Genomic DNA, 22,643 nt, shown 5'->3' on the forward strand with positions numbered 1-22,643 from the left:
ATAGCCTGGTTATGGATACGGAAAAAAGTTGTGAAATGCCTTACTAATGAAGACAAAATCTGCCAGAAAGTGGACTGGCGTCTGCATTCAAAAGCGTGCAGAGGTTGCGAACGTTGAACTCGCACCTTCGAGTTTCGACTCAATCACTCAAGTTGGTTGAAGTTTTGTTCGATTCAAAATGGCAGCGAGTCATTCCTGCCAGTCACACATGGTCAAGTAAAACCTCTGATTCATTGTTTAAGAGTGTGACCAGAGAATAATGTTTAATAATCCACTGCTCCGAAATAAAAGGCTTCTACTAACATTTGTTTCAGAAAGAGAGTGATCTGCAATAATACTTTGATATTTTTATTGGCTGCCGTGCACATGTTGTATTCGTTTGGTTTTTTCATAACTTTGAGTGCACTTGTTATTTTATAAGGCCCAGCGGAAAAAGTTGTCATATTTGTTCTCTCGTGTTTTTCACGCCTTTTTATACTTTCCTCTCATCTTTAGATATCGTTTACACTGTACCTACCTGCAGATACACAACGTAAAATGCCCTCATGTCGGAAAAGAAGGTATTTAGTGTTTCATATCCCTGTAAATAACTCGACCCCCATAGGGCCCAATGTTTTCGGGCGGATGAGCTCCTTTGGGTGGGGTGATGGTCTCCTCAGTGGAGGAAATGACACTGGAACCAGTCATTTGTGTTTTTGATCCAATGGCAAAATGAACGGAGGAACCTCCCTTTTGTGGTTCTCAGCGGCCATGAAGGAGGATGAGGTCGTGCCAGATGGACTGGCTGTGAAGTCGTAACTCTAAGGTATTTCGAGTCTGCGACAGTCTGTTGCAGTCGTGGTACTAGAACCTGCACGTTGGATTTCATTTGTGCCGCAGGGTATATTTCTGAGATCATAGTATGTGGATCACTTCCTTGCAAGCTGCGATCCACCTTAAACAAAATCCTGCTTATGGCACTTTTACTTGCTGTCACACCCTTCAACTCAATTCCAAGGGCGATGGGATAAGGATGGTGGAGGCAGGTTTTTGGGTGAAACTGTAAGCCTCTAGTTCGGACCTGCACGTTGGCAGCAGATGTGTGATGTTCAGCTTTCTGAGACCCTGTGACTATTTAGGAATTCAGTCCTGTATCTGTGTTTGGGCAGGCCTATTTAGGATCACCACTGCCCACCTTGAATGGGGAAGGCCTTAGAAAATGTGGGCTCAACATCGGTTGTTACACTCTGAGCCGGCTGGGGGGCCGCACCCAGCAGGTCACCCTTTATGCGGTCGAAAAACAAAGATTACCAAAGCTTTGATTATAGGAACTTGGAATGTTCGAACCCTACTTAATTTGAAAGATAATGACAGACATGTGAGAAGCACAGCACTTATCACACATGAGCTTGTACGAATGAACATTGAGATTGCTGCCTTAAGTGAAACCAGACTGTCCAGTGATGGTAAACTTAGAGTTCAGCTCAGGTTACACAATCTTCTGGAAAGGAAAAATGAAGGAGAACACCGCATTCATGGTGTTGGTTTCGCTGTGAAGACCACATTGGTGAATGATTATCAGCCAACTCCAATCGCTGTTAGCGAAAGAATTATGACTCTGACTCTCCGAATCCCACTCTCTGGAGCTAAATCTTTGACATTCATCTCCGCGTATACTCCCACCTTAGATGCTGATGTAGAAGCTAAAGACCAATTCTACAACCTGCTGAGCACTACCATCACCAAAGTACCACCAAGAGACAAGCTCTTACTACTTGGCGATTTCAATGCCAGAGTTGGTGAAGATCACCAATTATGGGCCAATGTGATGGGAAAACATGGACTTGGCAACTGTAATGCCAATGGTCTGTTGCTTCTTGATTTATGTGCTGACAATGAACTCTTTATTACCAATACTCTGTTCCGCCTGTATTACTAATACTCAGTTCCGCCTGCCTAATCGCTACAAGACCACTTGGGTACATCCTCACTCAAAGCACTGGCACATCCTTGACTATATCATCACCAGGCAATGTGATAAAAAAGATGTCGTTATTACAAGGACCACAAGAAACTTTGATGGCTGCTAGACAGATCATAAGCTCCCTTTTTGCTGGTTGAGAATCTGTCTGTCACAAACCAAAAAGATCCATCCACAACCTGCCCAGAAAGAAATTTGATACTTCTAAACTTCAAATTGAATCCATACTACAGAGTACATAAATTCAATCTCAAACAAACTGGCTAGTCATCCAGTCAGCAATGGTAGTACAAATCAGGAGTGGACCACATTTTAGAATGTCATTACTGAGTCAGCTTAGGTTTTGTGAGGGAAAAAAGACGAGAATGGTTTGTTGAAAATAATGAAGAAATTAGGTGTCTGATCAGTGCCAAACGGGAAGCCCATCTATCCTATCTTCAGGATCCGTCTTCCAGTGTGAAGAAATCACAATTTTTGGAACTTAAAAGGAAAATGTCTGGCACAAATTAGGGAAATTAAGAATAACTGGTGGCAACAAAAAGCTGAAGAAATGCAAAGACTATCTGATGCCTGTGACCTGAAAATCTTCTATGCTGGCATAAAGGAAATATATGGTCTAATTCGATCTTCATCAGGGTCATTGAAGATTGTTGACAAGTCCATCATTTTAACTGATAATGGAGAAATTTTAGAGCGTTAGAAGGAACATTTCTCTGCGCTTCTAAATCGTTCCTCCAGTGTCGCTGAGGACTTTCTTCGTAATGTCCCTCAGCAGCTCCAACAACCATGGATGACAGTTCCACCTACATACAGAGATTTCACTAAAGCACTCAATCACTAAAACCAAGAAATGCTCCTGGTCCTGATAACATCCCTGTGGAATTGATACAAAATGGAAGTACACCCTTGAAGACTAGACTTTTCAAACTTCTCTTGATTTGGGAAACTCGAGAAGTACCTTATGACTTGAAGAATGCTACCTTCATCACTATATTCAAGAAAGGCGATCATAGTGTATGTGAGAACTATCGTGGTATATCACTTTTGTCAATTACAGGTAAAATTCTCGCAAGAATTCTATTAAACTGGCTCCAGGTTATCCCAGAGAGGATTTAACTGAGTCGCACTGTGGTTTCTGAACCACCAGAGGCAGAAGAGAGATGATCTTGTGTGGTAGACAACTCCAGGAAAAATGCAGAGCGCAACAGCCGCCTCTGAATTTAGTTTTCTATGATCTGGAAAAAGCCTTTGATTCAGTACCAAGATCTGCTATGTGGAATGTATTGAGACATTTTGCATGTCCTGAACGTTATGTGGAATTGGTTCAAGCTCTTCATGATGGCATGTCTGGACAGACAAGTTCTTCATGGTAACTCGGTGTCAGATTTGTTCCCAATCGCTCATGGATTGAAACACGGCTGTGTGCTTGCCCCTACACTCTTTGCACTGTACATAACTGCCATGCTGCAGGAATCATCCGCAAACAACTTAGGAGGCGTCGAGATTAAATTTTGTTTTGATGGAGGCCTTTTCAATCTGGCAAGACCTCGCTCACAAGACGTACTCTGGTTACCTGGACGACAGAACTGCAGTACGCCGATGACACCACATCTCCTGCTCTAACACCTGCAGAACTACAACAGTCAGTCAACTGCTTTAAAACTGCATGTGATAGCTTTTGCTTGCAATTAATAAAATAAAAAATAAAAAACTAAGGTACTTGCACTACCTGCCCGAGGATTAACTCTACCTGAGTTCAGTATCTCCATCTTAGACACAACACTGATGCAGGTTGATCACTTTTCATATCTTGGAAGCATCTTTTCTAAACAGTGTATGTGTGATCAAGATGTTGATAAAATAATTGGGACTGCTCATGCAGCATTCGGACGGTTAATGCACAGAGTTTTCATGAATAACTACCTAAAACTGCATACCAAACTCATGGTGTACAGAGCTGTTGTCATTTCCACGCTACTGTATGGCTGTGAAACTTGGACACACTATCGCCGTGATATGAAAAAACTTGAGTGCTTCCACCAACAAAAAATGAGATACATCTTGAATATTAAGTGGGAGGATTATATGACCAATACTGTAGTTCTTGACAAAGCATAGCTAAATAGCATTGAGGCAACAATCATCGCTCATCAACGGAGATGGTTAGGCCATGTTCACTGCATGAGTGATACCAGGCTTCCTCGCCAAATTCTTAAAGTGAACTTTGCTCTGGCAGTAGACCTCCTGGAGCCCTTTTAAGCGTTTTGAGGACCAACTGAAACACATCATGAAGACAACTGGTATAGATATACAGACTTGGGAAGCATGTGCTGTGGACCGTTCACTGTGGTGGAACACTGCATCCACCGCTGCCAACTTGTTTGAAAGAGAACATCGCAGACATCAAGAGGCCAAGTGACAAACAAGAAAGCTCCGTCAATTACAACCCCGCCTTCCTGCATCCATTCAGTGTGACTTGTGTGGTCGTATATTTTATGCCAAGATTGGTCTGTTCAGTCATCACAAACACACAAATTGAGTTGAACTGCTCACTTGATGCAGGAAGAAGTTATATATACTGTACTCTGATCAAGTTACAGCCGATGACGATCCCTATTGGATAGTTTTTTTATGTTTTATTCGTATATTCAGTGGTACGTTGATGTAACCACAATCACACACACAAAATGCTGTCAACTTTCGTACACAGATTTATTTAAAATTATTTACAAATTAAATGCACATACCTTAATCACTGTATCACAAATAAAACACTTCACTCTGAGAACATCAATAAGCCGCCATTTTAACAATTGCCTATCACAGCACTTCGAGGTTGTAACCTAAAAATACAGTTTAAACAGTTAACTACCGACTGCCTACATCAGCATGTCAGCCTAACCACAACACGTGTTCACCAGTAAACTCCAACTAAACAACTACTCGTCTCTACCATCAAGACCACCTCTTTATACAGGTGCCTGGCCAGGCTTCTAGAAAGATATGTTACAAAAATACCTTCTCATAAATTCTCGAGTGCCTAACAACATGGTTATAATGTACAGAATATTCTACCATCATCTCTTCTGATACAGATGTTACAGTGTGTTTCACAATTCTGTAGAGGATTACAAATCATATACAGGTAATAATAAATAATAACTTATATAATATTAATTTACAGGTATTTACATTAACTGAACTCGTGCAAATGCTTATATACAGTGCATGTTTCATGACATAACCCCACAAACACTGCGATCATTTGTCTATGTAAATAATACTAATACTAAATGGATGCAAACACTTCATAGCCATACATTACAAGCAATAATGAAAACCTACAACCTGTTTTCCAGTCATTGACCGGGTCAGGGATGAAATGAATGAAGCATATATAGGCTGTTAGTACGATGGGGTCGCCACTCCCAAAGTGATTTATTAATGACTGATAGATGCAATGAAATGAGAATGGAGAGTGTTGCTGGAATGAAAGATGACAGGGAAAACCGGAGTACCCGTAGAAAAACCTGTCCCGCCTCCGCTTTGTCCAGCACAAATCTCACATGGAGTGACCGGGATTTGAACCACGGTATCCAGCGGTGAGAGGCCGACGCGCTGCCGTCTGAGCCACGGAGGCTCGCTACAAGCAATAATAATAATAATTCTTATTATTAATTAAAATAATTATATTATTATTATAATTATAATTATATATTATAATAATACTTATTATTATTAATTAAAATAATTATATTATTATTATTATTATTATTATTATTATTATTATTATTATTATTATTATTATTATTTGAGCTCGATACTTGCATTATTTACCCATGGGTGAGAGAACATTGTTTTCAAGTTATATCAGTTTATCACACCTGCGTCAAAGTTTTCTCGCTTAACACGTTATTTTTTGTTGTCCCATGCAGAAACGTCTTTATGAGGTTTTATTGTATTTATAGGGAGCCTCCGTGGTTCAAGCGGCAGCGCGTCGGCCTCTCAGTGCTGGATACCATAGTTCAAATTCCGGTCACTTCAGTGTGGGATTTGTGCTGGACAAAGCTGAGGCGGGAAAGGTTTTTCTCAGAGTACTCTGGTTTTCCCTGTCATCTTTCATTCCAGCAACACTCTCCATTCTCATTTATCTATCAGTCATTAATAAATCACTTTGGGAGTGGAGACCCCATCGTATTAATAGCCTATATCTGCTTCAGTCGTTACCTTCCTGACCCGGTCAAAGACTGGAAAACAGGTTGTAGGTTTTCATTCATTCATCATACTGTATTTATAGGAAAGCACCTTCTGTTATATATGTTACAGGTGGTTTGGAAAGGTACTTCCATTTAAATTTTTTTTTTTCTCTCTGGCCACTAAGGCCTCTGTATGTAGTCCGTTTGATTGGATTCACTCACCAAGGTATTTAAACTTAAACACATGGTTTATTGTTCCATCTTTGGTGTTCAGTTTGCTCATGTTCTCTTTGATGTTTGACATTACTTCTGTCTTTTCAAAGGATATCCACAAGCCTGTTTGTTCTGCTATGTCTTTGAGCACATCAATTGCTTCTACTGCTGTTTCAAAATTTTCTGTCATTATTGATATTTCATTCGCAAAAGCTAAGCAGTCTATTTCTACTCAGTTATTTGTCCCAGTCCTTAACGGTGTGAACTAGTTTCTACCTAGTAGTATCTTACTCCACTCTTGTATTACTTTCTCCAGCATACAGTTGAACAAGAGTGGTAAGAAAAAAATATTTAAGTTCTTTAGGCTTTTTCAGTCGTGAAATTACCAGCGTTTCGCTCCAGTGTAGCAGTGGGCTCATCAGTTGGATTGCTACACCTTCCCAGTACGCTTGCGACTAGTGCGCCTAACATTCATTTTTATTTCAAAGGGTGCAGGGTAATATCCTTGGAAATTTACTATGGAGATGGTATTAGTCGGAGTTGCTTGTATTACCGCTACTTTTTTTTTTGTCGTCTCACACTTTTGCAATTGTTTGAAGCAACACATTATGATCATAGGAATCGTGTGACTTTCTAAAGTCTACAGATGTACACACTTGTGTTCGACCTTTCAACATGTGATATATTGATGGTTATGAATTTCATGTTTTTGGTCCGTATTGAACTGAGAATAATATATAAGTGGAAACGTTTACGTTGTTATTATTATTACTTATATATTATGTGATATATTGTCGTTTTAAGATTGTGGTTCATCTCTACTACTGATCGGCCTTTCCGAAAAACCCCATGGTATTCTCCGAGGGAGTGCTCAGCTTCCTGTTCTAGTCGTTCTAGGATGATGATGGAATCTTGTATGTTACCTTGAGTGTAATGGGATACCAAAATAGTTATTTACATCTTAATTATCTCCCTTTTTGTGTAAAGGATGGATTAAAAGCTACCTTCCAGTCCGCCGGTAGTTGTTCTTTCTCCAATATGTCAACGATGGTCTTATGCAAGATGTCTATAGCTTCCTGGGTATATTTACATGGTTTCGCTATCATGGAGTCTTCACCAGAGGCCTTGTTGTTTTTTAGTCTTCCGGGGCGTATTTGTATGGTTCCGCTGTCATGGAGTCTTCACCAGAGTGTTCGTTTTTTAATCTCCCTATGTGGCATTTGATCTCATCGCGATCCGGGGGACAAGTAGGCAATTTTTAGCATGTTGATTCGATGGTTCTGATGGGGTTAACTGATTTATCGCAATTTAGAAGTTTGCCGAAGTATTTAGCAAGTACTTCACAGTTTTCTTTGTTTGATGTTGCTAACGTTCTGTCTTTCCTTTGAAAGAGAGGGAGGGAGGCTTGTACCCTTGTGTCTTCTTTTTACAACTTCTGTAATATTCTCGGGACTTACTTCGTTGGAAGACTTGCTCAATCTTGTTCATTTGTTCCTTTTCGTACTTGCGTTTCTCACTCCATATTATCTTCGCAGTTTGTGTTTGTTGGGTTTTGTACATGTTCCAGTCTTCCTCTCTTTTGGATGTGAAGTACATTTTCCAGGTATGCAGACGATCCATCAAGACTTGTTCGCAACTTTCGTTCCACTAGGCATGTTTCTTCCTCTTTTTAACCTCTGCTGATTTGGCAGCTTGAACCGTCTGCCTTTTTGTACTGTTAAAGTTCAAGTCCACTGGTCGAGAAAGTTCTTTGAATTTGTCCTATTTTTCCAAGTTTCTTTATGTCAAAGCTGGTTAGGGCAGGTTGATTCCTTTTCCTGTTTAAAGGGATGGGTCTGAACTTAACTACTGAGACATAATGGTCTGTATCTATTCTCATCCATCCCGTTGTTGACTATGACATTCATTGTATTCGGGACTGTACCTTCGAGAAATTGTGAAATGGTCTAGTTTATATCATCATCATCATCATCATCATCATTACCGATTTGTAAAAGTTCTCTTTCCCTTCACTCACCTCCCTGTATTATTTCTTAAAATATAACAGAACTATAACATACATATATATTTAACAAATACATCAGTAATAAAGTAACGTGTTTAATTCTACAGATTCTATCACTTTACTTTTAACCCTAGCAATACCAAGCTATTTTCAAACCACAAGCTACCAGTGAGGGAGTATTTTGTGACCAGCAGACAAAATTTGTTTTGTGTAATTTGTATTACACATTAATCAACATATCATATATTTTGAACCTTAGAGGACAATAATAGAACTTAATTAACAACAGTTGTAAACAAAATCGTACAATTTTTCTGTATCATGGAAAAAAAGAATTTTGGACAATAAATTATTCATCTCAGTCATCACTGATAACTCTCTTCACTATCTTCAGCACACTTATTGTTTTCTCACTATGTTTTCCACATGAAACTGGAACATATTTTTGGTGGTTTTGTTAATTTCGTTGTACAGGGTCTTTTGTTTAGCTCGCTCCGCAGCACCACTCAGAGCACGGCACAACTGGCGCAATGACACTCCGCCGCAAGCCGGTATAATGCGCACTTTTCCTCCCCACTACTCACGGTAATTCACACTTATAGAAATACATTTCTAGTGAAACTATTAGTCTAAAACCTACCTGGCATTATATTTGATGTTCAAAATGTTGTCCCTCAGCTGTCAAACATGCCTGACACCTCGTAAGTAGGTTTGCAGGCACTCGGCGAATCTCAGCCCATGTTATGTTCGAAATAACTTGTGTAATCTTCTCTTGTAGTTCTTCTCTTGTGTGAGGGTTGTTCACGTACACTTTTTCCATCAGCGTCCCCCACAGGTAATAATCACAGGTATTTAAATCAGGAGATCTAGGGGGATAATTAACCACACGATCTTTGAAAACGTCCCGTATTACTTCCATAGACCGATTAGCAGTGTGTGCCGTCGCATTATCTTGCATAAAGTAACCATTAGTCCTTTTTCTTCCATCAGCTCTTCAAAGAGTGGTCTGAGAATGAGGTCTATATATCGATCAGCATTTATTGTTTCACGGAAAAATATAGGCCCTCTAATTCTGCGAGTACTTGTTGCGCACCAAACTCGTATCTATATATTATGAAGTGGACAGACATGCAGCTGGTGGGGATTTTCTGCACACCAGTAGCAACTGTTTTGACTATTTACATAGCCACTTAAGTGAAGCCATACTTCATCACTATAAAATAAAAGTTCTGGGTCAACATACCCATCGTGAACTGACTGAAGCAACCAGTTACAATACCAAACCCTAGCGAAACTATCAGGTCCTCTTAAATATTGGGCAGAGGTGGGTTTGTACGGTTTTGCATTTAACAGTTATGTTGCTTTGTGGGCAGAAGATAACGACACATTAGCTTGTACGGCGAGATGCGACAGGGATATTGTTAGAGTTCTTTCCAAGAGAGCTCCTATTTCGTAAAGTTTTTCCTCTGTTAAAATGGTTCGTCTCCTGCGTGATTTCTTGTTAAGAATGGAGCCGGTGGTGCGGAAATTCTTTACTAATTTACCGGTATGTGCCATACTCCTATGGGGAGGGAGGATGCCAGGAAATTTGCAAATGAATCGAAGGCAGCACTCTGTATAAGAAGAATGCTTTGCATAGCACAACACAATAAATACACACTGTTCTACTGTATACATCACTCATTAAACACACGATTACTTTCGTGTTCCTACAGAAACTATGCTATTTTAAAGCAAACACATTGTACATGCTACCAATACCACAGATATTAAACTAAACTATTGCTGTGAAGCAATATATTTCTCGGCAAATGAGTCACCCGGCCACGCTATTGCCTTCCGTGCATGTTCCCCTGACACACGGAGGGAGCTAAAGAATAGACCCGGTACTTTTGCCTTTCGAATGACATTCCTTGGTGCAAAGGTGGCAATGCCTTCTTCCACTGTCATCTTTTTTGGATTTCGCTGTCTGATTTAATTTACAGTTTAATATCTTTTCCATGGCCAAAATTACGGACTTCCACAGTCCCTCACTATTTTGAGCATGCTCCTCAATGCAGGGTTTGATGAGTTGAACATCCAGTTCTCATAAATACCATCTTCTCTTATTAGGCTTTTGTTTATTCCATTTCGGATACATAAGAGTCAATAACTTTTCTTATAGTAAACATAGAGAGAAAAAAATTCCATGACTAACTAATCCATAAGCAATTGAAGTGGTGGGCCCAAAATACTCCCCCCTGCATATTTCCTGTTGGTATTGCTGGGGTTAAGCATGCATTTGTATGTACAGTACTGTTTAAGTTATGTAAAATTGTCAATGATTGTGGATGAGTGAAATTATGAACAAGTGTAACAAATTATATGAATAAGTTGAATGTTGTGAGGTCTGCTATGAACACTAGGAGATTAGAGAGCTCCCTTTGTGGATCAGCGTAGTGTGTTGACCTGGAGTAATCTTCGCATCATTTTTACGGGAGCCTTGTAAATTTCAACACAGTGTATGATGTTTATTGAAACTTGTAGCCTATAGACCAAATTGCAGTATTTATAGAACTGATACTGTAGAAATAATTATTTTATCCTAGGGAATACAAACTATTTTGCAACTCACCGGTAGAGAGTCAGTCCATGGTATTCTTGGTTTAGTATGAGGTATATTTTTAAAGTTTTTGCTGTAAAATAGTTTTTAAAAAATCAGATTCTATGTACCTTCAGTTACTTTTGCTAACACACTCGTCATAGAAATCTTCAGCCTGCATGGAAAACTATTCTTGAACTGTTGTTTTCAATTCATTGTCTGTGAGCAAATGCTTGCCAGTAAATAGAGGAAATTTTGCTCTAGTGGGTTCCAACGAAGCTGCTTTGTAAATACAGGAAAATGCTGTTGTCATTAGGCCAAGATCAGGGCTTTGAGGTTTGTAGAATTTGATCCAGTTATTCCCAGCCAGAAGAGTAGAAGAGAGCTTAGGCTTGAGTAGCAGTATGAGGTCTTGTATTATCTCAAAGCATTAAAACCCTGGTGAACAACAGGATGTGGTGTTTATTTGGAATTGCATGACAAAGTTTCTTCTTGGTCCGACAGATCCAGCCGAGTTCATTGTTGTCCCTCGCAGTATGAAGTTCCCCAGTAAAACGCTACTTCTGCCTCAAAGAAAGGTTATTGTGATCTTGAGAGTTGAAAATATCTATGAATTTCATTTTGTTGTGAAAGTATTACCGCTCCTTCAGTTTCTGCTTAGATTCAGGATTCTAGTGGAACACTCATTTCTCCCCTGTGATAACATGGGCCAGTAATTCGTCACCTCCTCATGGTATTGTGTCAAAAATGTCTGAGCACTGGCACATCTCTTCTCTTCATTTTGTGTTGTCGCCAAAGACCTATCTCTGTCGGTGCGACGTAAAACAAATAGCATTTTTTGTTGCATGGAGAGCATCTTTGGAACCCACTAGAACACAATTTCCTCTGGTCCTAGTTTCCTGACGTGTTGTAGAGAACTGAACTTGAAACCCGTACATGATGTCAGCAGCTTCGGAAATAACAATTGGCTCACCCAAACAAAAATTGTTGTGCATGTTCTCCTAATCTTCCATGAATAATAATGCCCACTAACGAACTTGGCTTCATGTGAGAGATCTGGTAATGAATATCTAACAATGTCACATTTCTTCCTGTTGAGAACTAAATACTGTATTTACGTGTATATAGGCCACTCGCGTGTATAAGCCGCACCTGAATTTTGAGACAAGCTTTATGGGGATTTTTTTTTTTCTTCTGAATTCCATTATAGACTCAAAGTACGTTGCTTCATTCTGTGAAATGTGGCAGTGTTGTACATTCCTTAAGAGTTCAGTGCTCGCCTGGCGCTTGCAGGTGCAGCCTTAGCTGAGGATGGTGAAAGTACGGTACCTAATAGCATTCATTGGTTGCACGACAATTGACTGCTGTAAATTGAGGAACGTGGGTTGTATCATAGCAGGTCACACTTCGCAATTTAAATTACGAGTGGTATGTTACGGTGAAGAAAATTATAATACAGAAGCAGGAAGGAAGTTTGATGTTTATAAAAAGATTGTGTGGCATTGAATTTTTATTAAAAATGCACTTCAAAAAAAGTCACAGAATCGACAGGCATTTTGCGGGGAAAAGGCGCAATATCCAGAACTGGAAAACTATCTTATGGAGTACTTACGTAAAGCATGAGCAGACGGATTTTCTATTTAAGTTGATATGCTACAATTTGAAGGACAAAAAATTGCTGAAAGAATGGAAATTCCTGAAAGTCAATGTAAAGCAAGTTACGATTGGGCAAGGCATTTCATGGCATAACATGAGTTGGTGATTCGCAAAAGAACGTCAATGGCTCAGTGGCTACTCGAAATTTACCAGGAAAAACTGCTCACATTTCAGCGACATGCCTTGAATTTAAGAAAGACACATGATTACAGCACAGGAGCAGTAGGAAATGCCGACAAACTTCCTGTATTTTTTTAAATGCCTGGGGAAACTATGGTCAACAAAGCAGGCGAAAGAAAACATTCAAGTTCAAACTGCAGGGGCAGAAAAACAGTGTTGTACTGTAATGTTGTGCATCACTGCTGAACAAGCAAAAAACAATGTCGAAGGAAAAGCTGCCCCTAGGATGCAAGTGAGAGTGCAGGGTAAGGGGGTGAATAAATGAAGGTTTTTACATGAACTGGTTAAAGACAGTGTGGTTTTGTCATCCTAGTGCTCTGTATCTATTAAAATACTATTTAAAATAGTTTGTGTTGGGTCCACTTTGTCAATACACTACTTATAATTGAAAATTATTTATTCATTAATAGATTTAGACAAGTCAGTACAGGATCAAATCAGATAACCTATTATGGTTAAGTTTATCAACACTGGTGCTCTATTATGTCAGCCATCCATGTTGGTGATTGACAGTTTCCATGGTCACTTAACAGAGAAAGTGAAAAAAATAGGAAGACAGCAATCTGACATGGTTGTGATTCCTGGGGGAATGATGGGAATGCTACAACCCTTAGATGTCTCCATCAACTGGCCTTTTAAGGCACATATACAGCATTTCTATTGTACGATTCTAAGGTAATGACACTGAGTGGATGACTCAAGAAGCCTCCAATTGCCCAAATGTGTGAATGGATCCTGGTTGCTGGGAAATTAATCCCAGCGGAGATGGTATCCAGGAGCTTCCAAACCACGTCAATTTGCAATGCAATACACACTACCAAAGATGACACAGCACGGGGCGCATTATCTGACAGCGGCATTGACAGTGATAAAGTGTTAAATGATGATGATTAGATACCTTAAACTATTTCAATCATGTTTGGTTGCAGCAGGGTGTAAGTTATATAGATAAAGATGTTTTAAACTAGTAAGTGTTCTAAAAAATTAAGGTGTGTTTACTGTATTTAATGTAAAAATTCACAGTACTAACCACACCCCATTTTTATCTACCTATTTTTAGTAATAAAAGTGCAGTCTATATATGCAATAATTCATAACTAATTCATATGTCTTGGGTTTCTCGATCGTCTTAAACATTTCAGATATGCTGTATGTAGTACATACATTGCCAAAATGGCTGTAAATGTTGTCAGTTTCCAGTCTGCATGAGCAAAATCAAGTGCTTGGGCTTTAGAAACATATTGACTGGTCCTTGCTTAAAAAATATAATGAGGTGGTATATTACAAGACTGTTGCTTATTATACATTTTAAATTTTTTTACTCGTAAGTTCAGTATCTGTTTTATTATTTATTTCGTATGGCATGAGGATACATTGTTACAATTTGGTTATTAACTATATTTATACATTTGAGCTCATCAATATCTGCATTGCTGCTAAAGCTGAATGTCCAGTTTTGTTAGCCAACTCACAGCTTCATCACTGGCCTCGTGGATATCCTTTATTGTCCCACTGAATCTTCGGAGTGGGCACTCTGTGACGATATGTTGAACGGTCTGAGGCACATCAGAGCAGTCGCAATAAGGATCGCTGGTAATCTTCCACTTGTGTTTCCAGAAGTTGCATCTGCCATGTTGAGTTCTGATCCGATTAAGTGATGACCAGATTTTTCTGGGTAAGTTGAAACCAGGAGGTTGCATAACTGGATCCGAAATTAGACCTAATCTGTCAGGGTTTGAAGCTGCCCACCCATAGCGCCAGGCAGTGTTAGTATGAAATTCATCTTGGACTAGCCTCTTTCCTAGTAACCAAGAAGGTTTCCTAGATTTCAGCCTGAGATCTTCACGTAGGCAGTCTTGATGTATTGGTAGAAGAGGATTGTCACAGCATTTAACCCATTCTTTCTTCAGTGCCATTTGTCTTCGGAGATGAGGAGGTGGAATATTTGAAAGAACTGGTAACCACTCCAAAGGTGTGGATTGGATGGTTCCTGATATAGCCCTCATTGTATCGTTTAACTGAGTGTCTATCTTCTTTGTATGGGCACTGTTGAGCCATACTGGGCAGCAGTATTCGGCTACTGGGTATACTAACGCAAGTGCTGTAGTTCGGAGGGTGGATGCAGATGGGCCCCAGCTTGTTCCTGTGAGTTTGTGCAGGATGTTATTGCGGGTTTTGATCTTGGCAGATGTTTTGCGTACATGTTCGCTGTAAGTCAAAGATCGATCCAAGGTAACGCCTAGATATTTTGGATGAGGATTGAACTTCAGTATATGACCTCTGAATTGAACCTGAGGGGCATAATTAGCTTGTCTGTTGCTCAAATGAAAGCAGCTGACCTCTGTTTTTGTTATGTTTGGTTTCAGTCGCCAGGTTTTAAAATAATTATCAATTCTGCAGAGATCTTTAGTGAGTGTGGTTTCTGCTCCAGCAAAATCACTAGACTGGGCTGCCAAACAGATGTCGTCAGCGTATATAAACTTCCTAGCATTAGTTGAAGGTAGATCTGCTGTATATACGTTGAAGAGTAATGGGGCCAATACCGATCCCTGTGGTAATCCGTCACTCAGTTTGTAAGTTTTACTTATGTTGCCATGTAGGTGTACTTCAAACATTCTATTAGCCAACATATTATTCAGCAGGGTGGCAAGCGTCTTACAAGGGATTAACTTCAGGAATTTGAGGATCATTCCTTTTCGCCAGACTGTGTCATATGCTGATGACAGATCTACGAACACTGCTACGGTCTTCTTTCGATCTTGAAATCCCCTCTCAATATGGGTGGTTAGGGCTAACACCTGGTCGGTACAGCTGCGGCTTGGTCTGAAGCCAGCTTGTTCAAGTGGTATGTGCTCTAGGATTTTGGCTGAGATTCTGTTGTATATTACTCTCTCCAGTAGTTTGTAGCAGACACTTAAAAGGGCTATGGGTCTGTAATCTTCTGCATTGTCTCCACTTTTCCCTGGTTTAAGGATTGCTACTATTTTTGTTCTTTTGAGTATTGATGGTAGTTGTCCAACATGTAAGATATTGCTGTAAAATTTGGCAAGCCATTCGGTTGTTCGGGGGCCACAATGTATAAGGAATTCTGGGTATATTCCATCCAATCCGGCTGCTTTTCCTGAATTTATTTCTTTTAGCGCAGTTGAGATCTCAGCAGCTGTGAAATCAGAGGTAAACTGAGAGACTGCTTTGGCCTGGGTTATCCTCGATTTTAGCTCTTGTTGAATTCTTTTTGACTCTTTCTTATTTGTGCCGACTGGTTTTCTTGTCAGGTTAACTAATCTGTTTGCCACCTCGTTTGGTTTTATCTTAGAGCTCTTGGGACCGAATTTGGGAGTGCTGTTCCCAAGTTTCCTTAGAAGTGAGAACATGGGCGGTTCAGCTATGTTTCTATCTTTTTTTCTTTTGTTTTTTTTAATTGAACTGTTCTCTTTCTCAGGTTGGGTGATAACTGGAATGAGATTTGCTGGCATCCTCCTCTTGCAGAAGCCAAACACTTACTCCCTCAAGTAAGCAGTCGACGCAATAGTTGTGATAACTCGTGGAAGGAACATGCATCCCGGCGGACCCAGTCTTCTCAACACATTGCTGGAGACTGTAGTAGTCAAGACAGTATTAGTCATGTAAGTCAAAGTGCTTCCCAGCTCACGGAAACCAGTGCAGACCGTAGAGGTGATCAGGTTAATCATGCTGAGGGTAGTGAAGCTGAATCATTACAGATGTCTATAGATAGTGGTTTAGGAGGAATGTTAACCGACAGTAGCTGTAGTATCTTGAAGGAGAGGCACATGTCAGTTGATTCGTCAACAAGAGACAGTGGAATCTGTTTCTCTGCAGACAGTCCCACAGACAATAGTTCTCGTAACCTTAACATGATAGTAGATTCGTCCAGAGATAGCATTCAAACTGGACTGCAAGACAATCATTTTGAAAGTGGTGTCCCTGGTAGCAGTAGTAATAGTATTAATAGCAGCAACAGAAATCATCAATATGTAACATCTGTGGACAGCAGCTCAGGAAAATCTCTTGCTGACAGTACGAGTGCAAGTAGACAACAACAGTCTGCGTGTGTAGAATCCTCCTACTTCTCATTTGACTCAAAGCAGAACTGTATAGATTCATCAAGACCAAATAGTGAACTAGAGAGTGCGTCTGCTGATAGCAGTTGTAATGGTGCCAGGATTGGTGGAATTTCATCGTCCGAAAGCAACTGCTGTACAGTTGCTCATCGTCATATGTCAGTAGACTCAATGAGAGACAGTGGTATCAGTGATGGTAGTAATAGTATTGGCAGCAGTGTTATGACCAAAGAGAGACACATGTCAGTTGATTCCAGTGATGACCAACCAAAGTGTGATGATGATTTGGAAATGTTGAGAGCATGCTGGCAGCCCAAAGTGCGAGAGAGCTTGGCATCTAGACTACCAGGTAAGCATTGAAATCATGTAATCTGCCTTTCAAAATGCTCTAGTGCAACAGAAAATAGTGAAATATATATTTTTTAAATTGAGCTACTAAATAAATTTAATGCCTTCTAAGCTCTGGGGGATATTCTTGAGTGCAACATTACAGTCGCATGCTGGTTGTTTCTGTGTTGATTACATTCTTGGGAGCTTGCTGAAGGTAGCACTCAACTCTATCTCTCATATCTGAGTGTCATGGATTGGTTCGGTGATTGATGTTACAGTAGAATTTTCTCTCTTTTTTTAAAAGTAGTTATTTACATTCTCTTTGTGTCTCTATTTAGGTATAGAGATCTGTTTAAAAATGTGTGTGCTGTATGTGGGTAGTAACTACGTAATTGTCTATTCGTGTTGTCAAGAATCATCCATGTCACCGTAAAAAAAATATGTTCAGAACCACTTATGAGAAATTCATAAAATTCTATCAGTCATAGAAACACAATTTTTTTCTGCATGTGAGTGTACCTCAAATCCTTTGACAGGAATATAAGAGAAGAGGGCACATAGATAGAGATAGCAATGGTTTAACTAGGTATTGAGGCATTGAATTTGTATGTTCTTGTAATACTTTTTAAGTATCCAGATATTTTTGGACTCCTCCTTCAAAGAAATATATGGTTATAAGTAAAAGTCACCATTATTAGTTTTAACTTTCTATCAGTGTGCCTTTTTTCTTGATGTAGGATGTTTGTTAATTCAAGGATATACAAGGTGGTCATAAACAATATGAACTGGATATATTAGCATTAGAGGGTTGGCCATGCTCTTAAATAATTTGAAAGAAATAATGTGACAACAGTGTGAGATATCGAATTATCAGCTGTTGAAGTTACCCAATCAGATAGCTTCGTGGGCAAATTCAAATTGGCTTTGCGGGGCTGCATTGCTAAATCTGCACGTGACTTGAGAACGGCTTGAGAGCTATGCCGAGAAATCTGCATCTAACACACCGCTGGTTTCAGCCAGTGTCATCTTAGCGTACTTGCTTTGGCATGAACATTTTATCTCATCATCATAATCATCATATATATTTTAATTGTCCTGTCAATTTTTGTTAAATCTTTTGGCTGAAGATGTTCCATAGTTGGAACGAAACATGTTCTATTTAGTATCACACGTAGAGATTAAGCTGGAATATGTCTTGTAACATAACCTTAGTTGCTTTGGCAAGCTCGGAGATCTGCATTCAAACTCCTCTTCTGGCGAAGTTTTATTTAAGCTGGAATATGTCATTTAAACAATAAACTAGCTATAAGAAATTGTACAAGTATTGGAAGTTGGGAATCATCTTGTAACATAACCTTAGTTGCTTTGGCAAGCTTGGAGATCTGCATTCAAACTCCTCTTCTGGCAAAGTTTTATTATTCGACTGGTGCTGCTCTCATGCTGATCTCAAGCCACATACAGATTTAACAACACCGCCTCGCAAAGCCCATTTGAATTTACCCGCAAAGTGATCTGATTGGCTAACTTCAGCAGCTGATAAACTACCAATGGTGTGAGATATTTATTGAATTATTTCTTTCAAATTATTTATTAGTATGACCAACCATCTAACGCTCATATACCTGGTTCATGTTGTTTCCGACCACCCTGTATTGTTTCTCTTCTAATGCTATTGTCTAGTGAATAAATGACCTGTCCATAAGTACTCTTTTACTGGATTGGTGTGTGTGTGTGTGTGTGTAATGGCTGTAGTGTTATTATTTATATGTAGTTTGGATAAAATATTTAGGAGGTTGCACATATTTTCCTTTAAGAACAGTGATTTCTGCTTGATGAATCTTAACCAAAAGGTAGTACATTGATATTTCCTCTCTACAGGACATTACTGTAATGGCTAATAGAATTGAAGTTCTGTTATTCAGTTGGTTTTTGTGCTGGTTTTATGGTCTCAGGGGTTGGTGGATGTGAATCATCAGTTGTCAGGACATAGTAAATTGTTTGACTTAGGGAAGAAATGACACATGATTCATTGTAAACAATTTTTGAGGGTATACTGAGTCTAGTGGGACAATCTCCAATGGGAGAGGGTTTTCAAATAAATAATAATAAACTGTAGGACACCTCATGAGATTAAAATTGTCTTCCTTGCTGAAACCACACTGGTGTCTGTATTTTATTCCTTTCTGATTGGTGTGAAAATATTGTGGCTTGCAAATAATTCTAAAACTACTGTCATGATTTGAATGCATGGCCTGCAAGGGCTGATTTTGTCCATTGATTGTAATCTGAACTGTCTGTTGTGTTTATTTTTGTGAACTTTCTTGTACTTGAGTGAGAAAGAAATTCCACTATAAAGCCTGTTGTACACATTTTTGTCAAATTCAAGACTTCACAAGACATAATGAGAATTTTCGATACTTTCCAAGTGTACTTGTCAAATTACTTGCAATGCTTGACAAGTCCTGAGAAGTCTCCTAAAGTCCTAAAAGTGAATTAGAACATGTTCTTCTCGATCAAAGAGTTGCCAAGCGTTTGACATAATTGGCCAATGGAATTCGAGTATTAACGGTGCACGCTATGCTACTAGCCATGCTCGGATTGCTGGCTCGGGAATTAGAACAACACAAATGGCTTCAGCCTTAGTCTTCAGCCCAAAGGATGTTGTTTGTATTAAATACTAAGTATGAGGCACGTCCCTAGTGGACTCCGTACAAGGAGATTGCAAGAGAAATGTCTCAAGGAAGTGGACAGCTTTTACATTTATTACCGTACTGTAACCTATAAGTAGACAATATCAGCAATGATCGATTTATGATCTTTGCATATTATTATTATTATTATTATTATTATTATTATTATTATTATTATTATTATTATTATTATTATTGATAATTATGGAATTCTGTGATATGAGCACTACAGACTTGTCTCCTTCACCTTCCTCGTCTGAGTTAGACATGTCTTTTTCCCCTAATTGTACACTGGTAATATTGTCATCAGACAGTTTATCACATATCGATATACACGTATCCACGTCAATGTAATCATTGAAATTGTGTGAAACACTTAAACGATGTGAGACTTAATTCCATGTCAGTTTCTTCAAGTTCAATGAGCTCTTTCCACAGGTCTATTTCAGACTCGCCTGGCTGTGTGTACTTCTTAAACCCTGTTTATCTGGAACATGCTCTCACATGTTCAGGTTTCATTTTCTCCCAGCAAACTGTGATTACATCCAGAACATTCCATTGAAGATTTTTTTGTGTTTTTCTTTTAAGGCAGCATATCATAATCATCACCACCACCACCATCTTCCTTCCAAGTAATGGGCCAAGTGTCCCATTATGGTCTTGCATTTTCTTTCCATCACTTCATCGGACATAATATGAGAGAGTTAACAAGCATAATTAGGAAATAATGCTGTAGTATCCTAAATACTCCTTAATCCAGTGGTTGCAGAACAGTGGTGGTGTTTGCTTTGCTGGGAAGAACATTAACTCAATGTTGCGCAGAGCTACATATGTGGTTAGTGATCCATGAATAACACAACTTTCCTGTTTTGAGCACCCATTTTGACATCGGAAACCTTTACCCACTGTGTAAAAAGTTTTGATGTCATACATATCCTTTTTAATGGTTTCATAATATGTACATGGAAGAACAGTGATATACCTGTAATAGTGTGGTTGTTCAGACTTGCAAATAATAAATGGCTTTATTTTGTCTGTACCATCCATATTGGCGCATTAGAGCACAGTAAACTGCTCTTTATTTCTCTTCCCTCCCTTGCAAGAATCTTTATGTACAACAAGTGTTTTATCCGGCAGGAGATTATAATATAATGCTAGTTCATCTGCATTCTGTACGTCCAATGGTGCATGTTGTTGTAAACTATTAATCACAGGGGTCCAGTCTTTGATGACCTTTTGCATTCATTGCTGCAGCTTCTTCCAATATTTTTTGCAGAGAAATGCCCTTCCTAAGCGTGAAGTGCTGCATCCATCCTTCCAAGCACCTGAAATTTCCCACATTCAATAATAACGTTGTTTGTTTTACGTCGCACTAACTATAGAGGAAGGTTGCCTAGTTGTACTTCCTCCTGAGGTGTCAGAATTTGGTCCCCCAGAAAATCTACCAACACAAGGCTGACATATTTGATTATCTTCACCTTTGCTTTTATCATGGGCCCACTGATAGGAATAGAGATTGCTCTTTCTTGACAATACCACTTGAAGAGAACGAACTCTACATCTTTATTTTAGTATTACGCAGACATTGTTGTTGCAATGGTTTGCCAGCACAGTAAACAGGAGATTTAATTTTTCTTCTTTTTTTAAATTTTAAATAAACTTCATGAAACCAGTCCATATCACCTTCCTATCTTACTCTGAGAAACTCCACCAGCTTCATGCAACCTTATGATTTCTGATTTCATGTTCAGATCTAAACACTATTTATTTATTTGTACTTCCTACAATGATAGGCTGCCTAAATTTGACAAAGTATGCCATAACACTCAAATATTGATTGTATGTTTAACCATGAAGTGTTTTCTAGAGTTAATCATTCTCATATGCAGTACTATAGAGATGATTTCTAACAATTTGGACAGAGCCTTTAATGGCTAAGATGGCAAAATCACAGATATCCTCAATGCCAAGTGCACAGGTCTGAATTAGAATAACAAATGACAACTGTGAGCAGGTTGATTGGCGCCACAAGAGAACCAAGAATGTCAAACAGTTACGTTGACTTGTTAGTCAAAATGTTGCTGTCAATTAAAAACAGTGATACTTCACATTCACTTTGGCAGGAAATAAATGGTTTGCAGAAAAGATAAGCTTCACAATGTCAGAATAGACTTGAAAGCATCAAAATGATGGCAGGCAATGGCACCAGTAAGATGCTTGCTTGGTAGATGCTGTGAGATTCAAACTTTGGTGGGACATATTCTCAACTACTGTCCGTTTAGCTCATTGCTTAGGAATACGATAACAAAATTCACATCCTTATTGCTGAAGCCTTTCGCCTTCAACAGGTGGTAGGTATACAAAGAAGTGAACTGCTTAGTTGAAAATGTTTGCTTTTTTCTAGCCATTCTGTTAAGTCTAATAATACTGAATGGTCTCTCTGTTTATCAGTGGCTAGAATACCTACTCTTCTTGTGCTGCCAACAGCCACACAATATACACACTAGAGATGGGAGTTACATATAGTAACATGATACTGTATCCTAATCCATAACAGTAAGCTGTTCCAGAAATATTATGTTCCTCCTGAGACCCTAATACAATAGTAACTGTCTCAGCGAAACCAAGGGAAGGCTAGGGAGTTTCTGATTGGCTAACGGATATTAGGAAGTATAGCAGCTCGCTTTAAGTGTGCACTCTTGCGCAGGCGTGAGCGATACTTTTGTAACAGTTTAGTGGCAGTACTGATA

General features: G+C 39.1%; 2 protein-coding genes across 3 annotated transcripts in view; one reads left to right on the forward strand and one right to left on the reverse strand.

Annotated features, from left to right (window-relative positions):
* Positions 1 to 22,643, reverse strand: part of RpS24 (ribosomal protein S24) — a 325,883-nt gene that overhangs the window by 128,084 nt on the left and 175,156 nt on the right. The gene's annotated exons all lie outside the window — the stretch shown is intronic.
* Sirt1 (Sirtuin 1) overlaps positions 1 to 22,643 on the forward strand; it is a 189,553-nt gene that overhangs the window by 100,826 nt on the left and 66,084 nt on the right. For both annotated transcript variants that reach the window (XM_067152761.2, XM_067152762.2), the window contains exon 10: positions 16,234 to 17,222. In XM_067152761.2, the coding sequence (XP_067008862.2) occupies positions 16,234 to 17,222 (989 nt within the window). The remainder of the gene's footprint in view (positions 1 to 16,233; positions 17,223 to 22,643) is intronic.

The sequence above is a fragment of the Anabrus simplex genome, chromosome 8, assembly GCF_040414725.1.
Source record: "Anabrus simplex isolate iqAnaSimp1 chromosome 8, ASM4041472v1, whole genome shotgun sequence".
Lineage (NCBI taxonomy): Eukaryota > Metazoa > Arthropoda > Insecta > Orthoptera > Tettigoniidae > Anabrus > Anabrus simplex.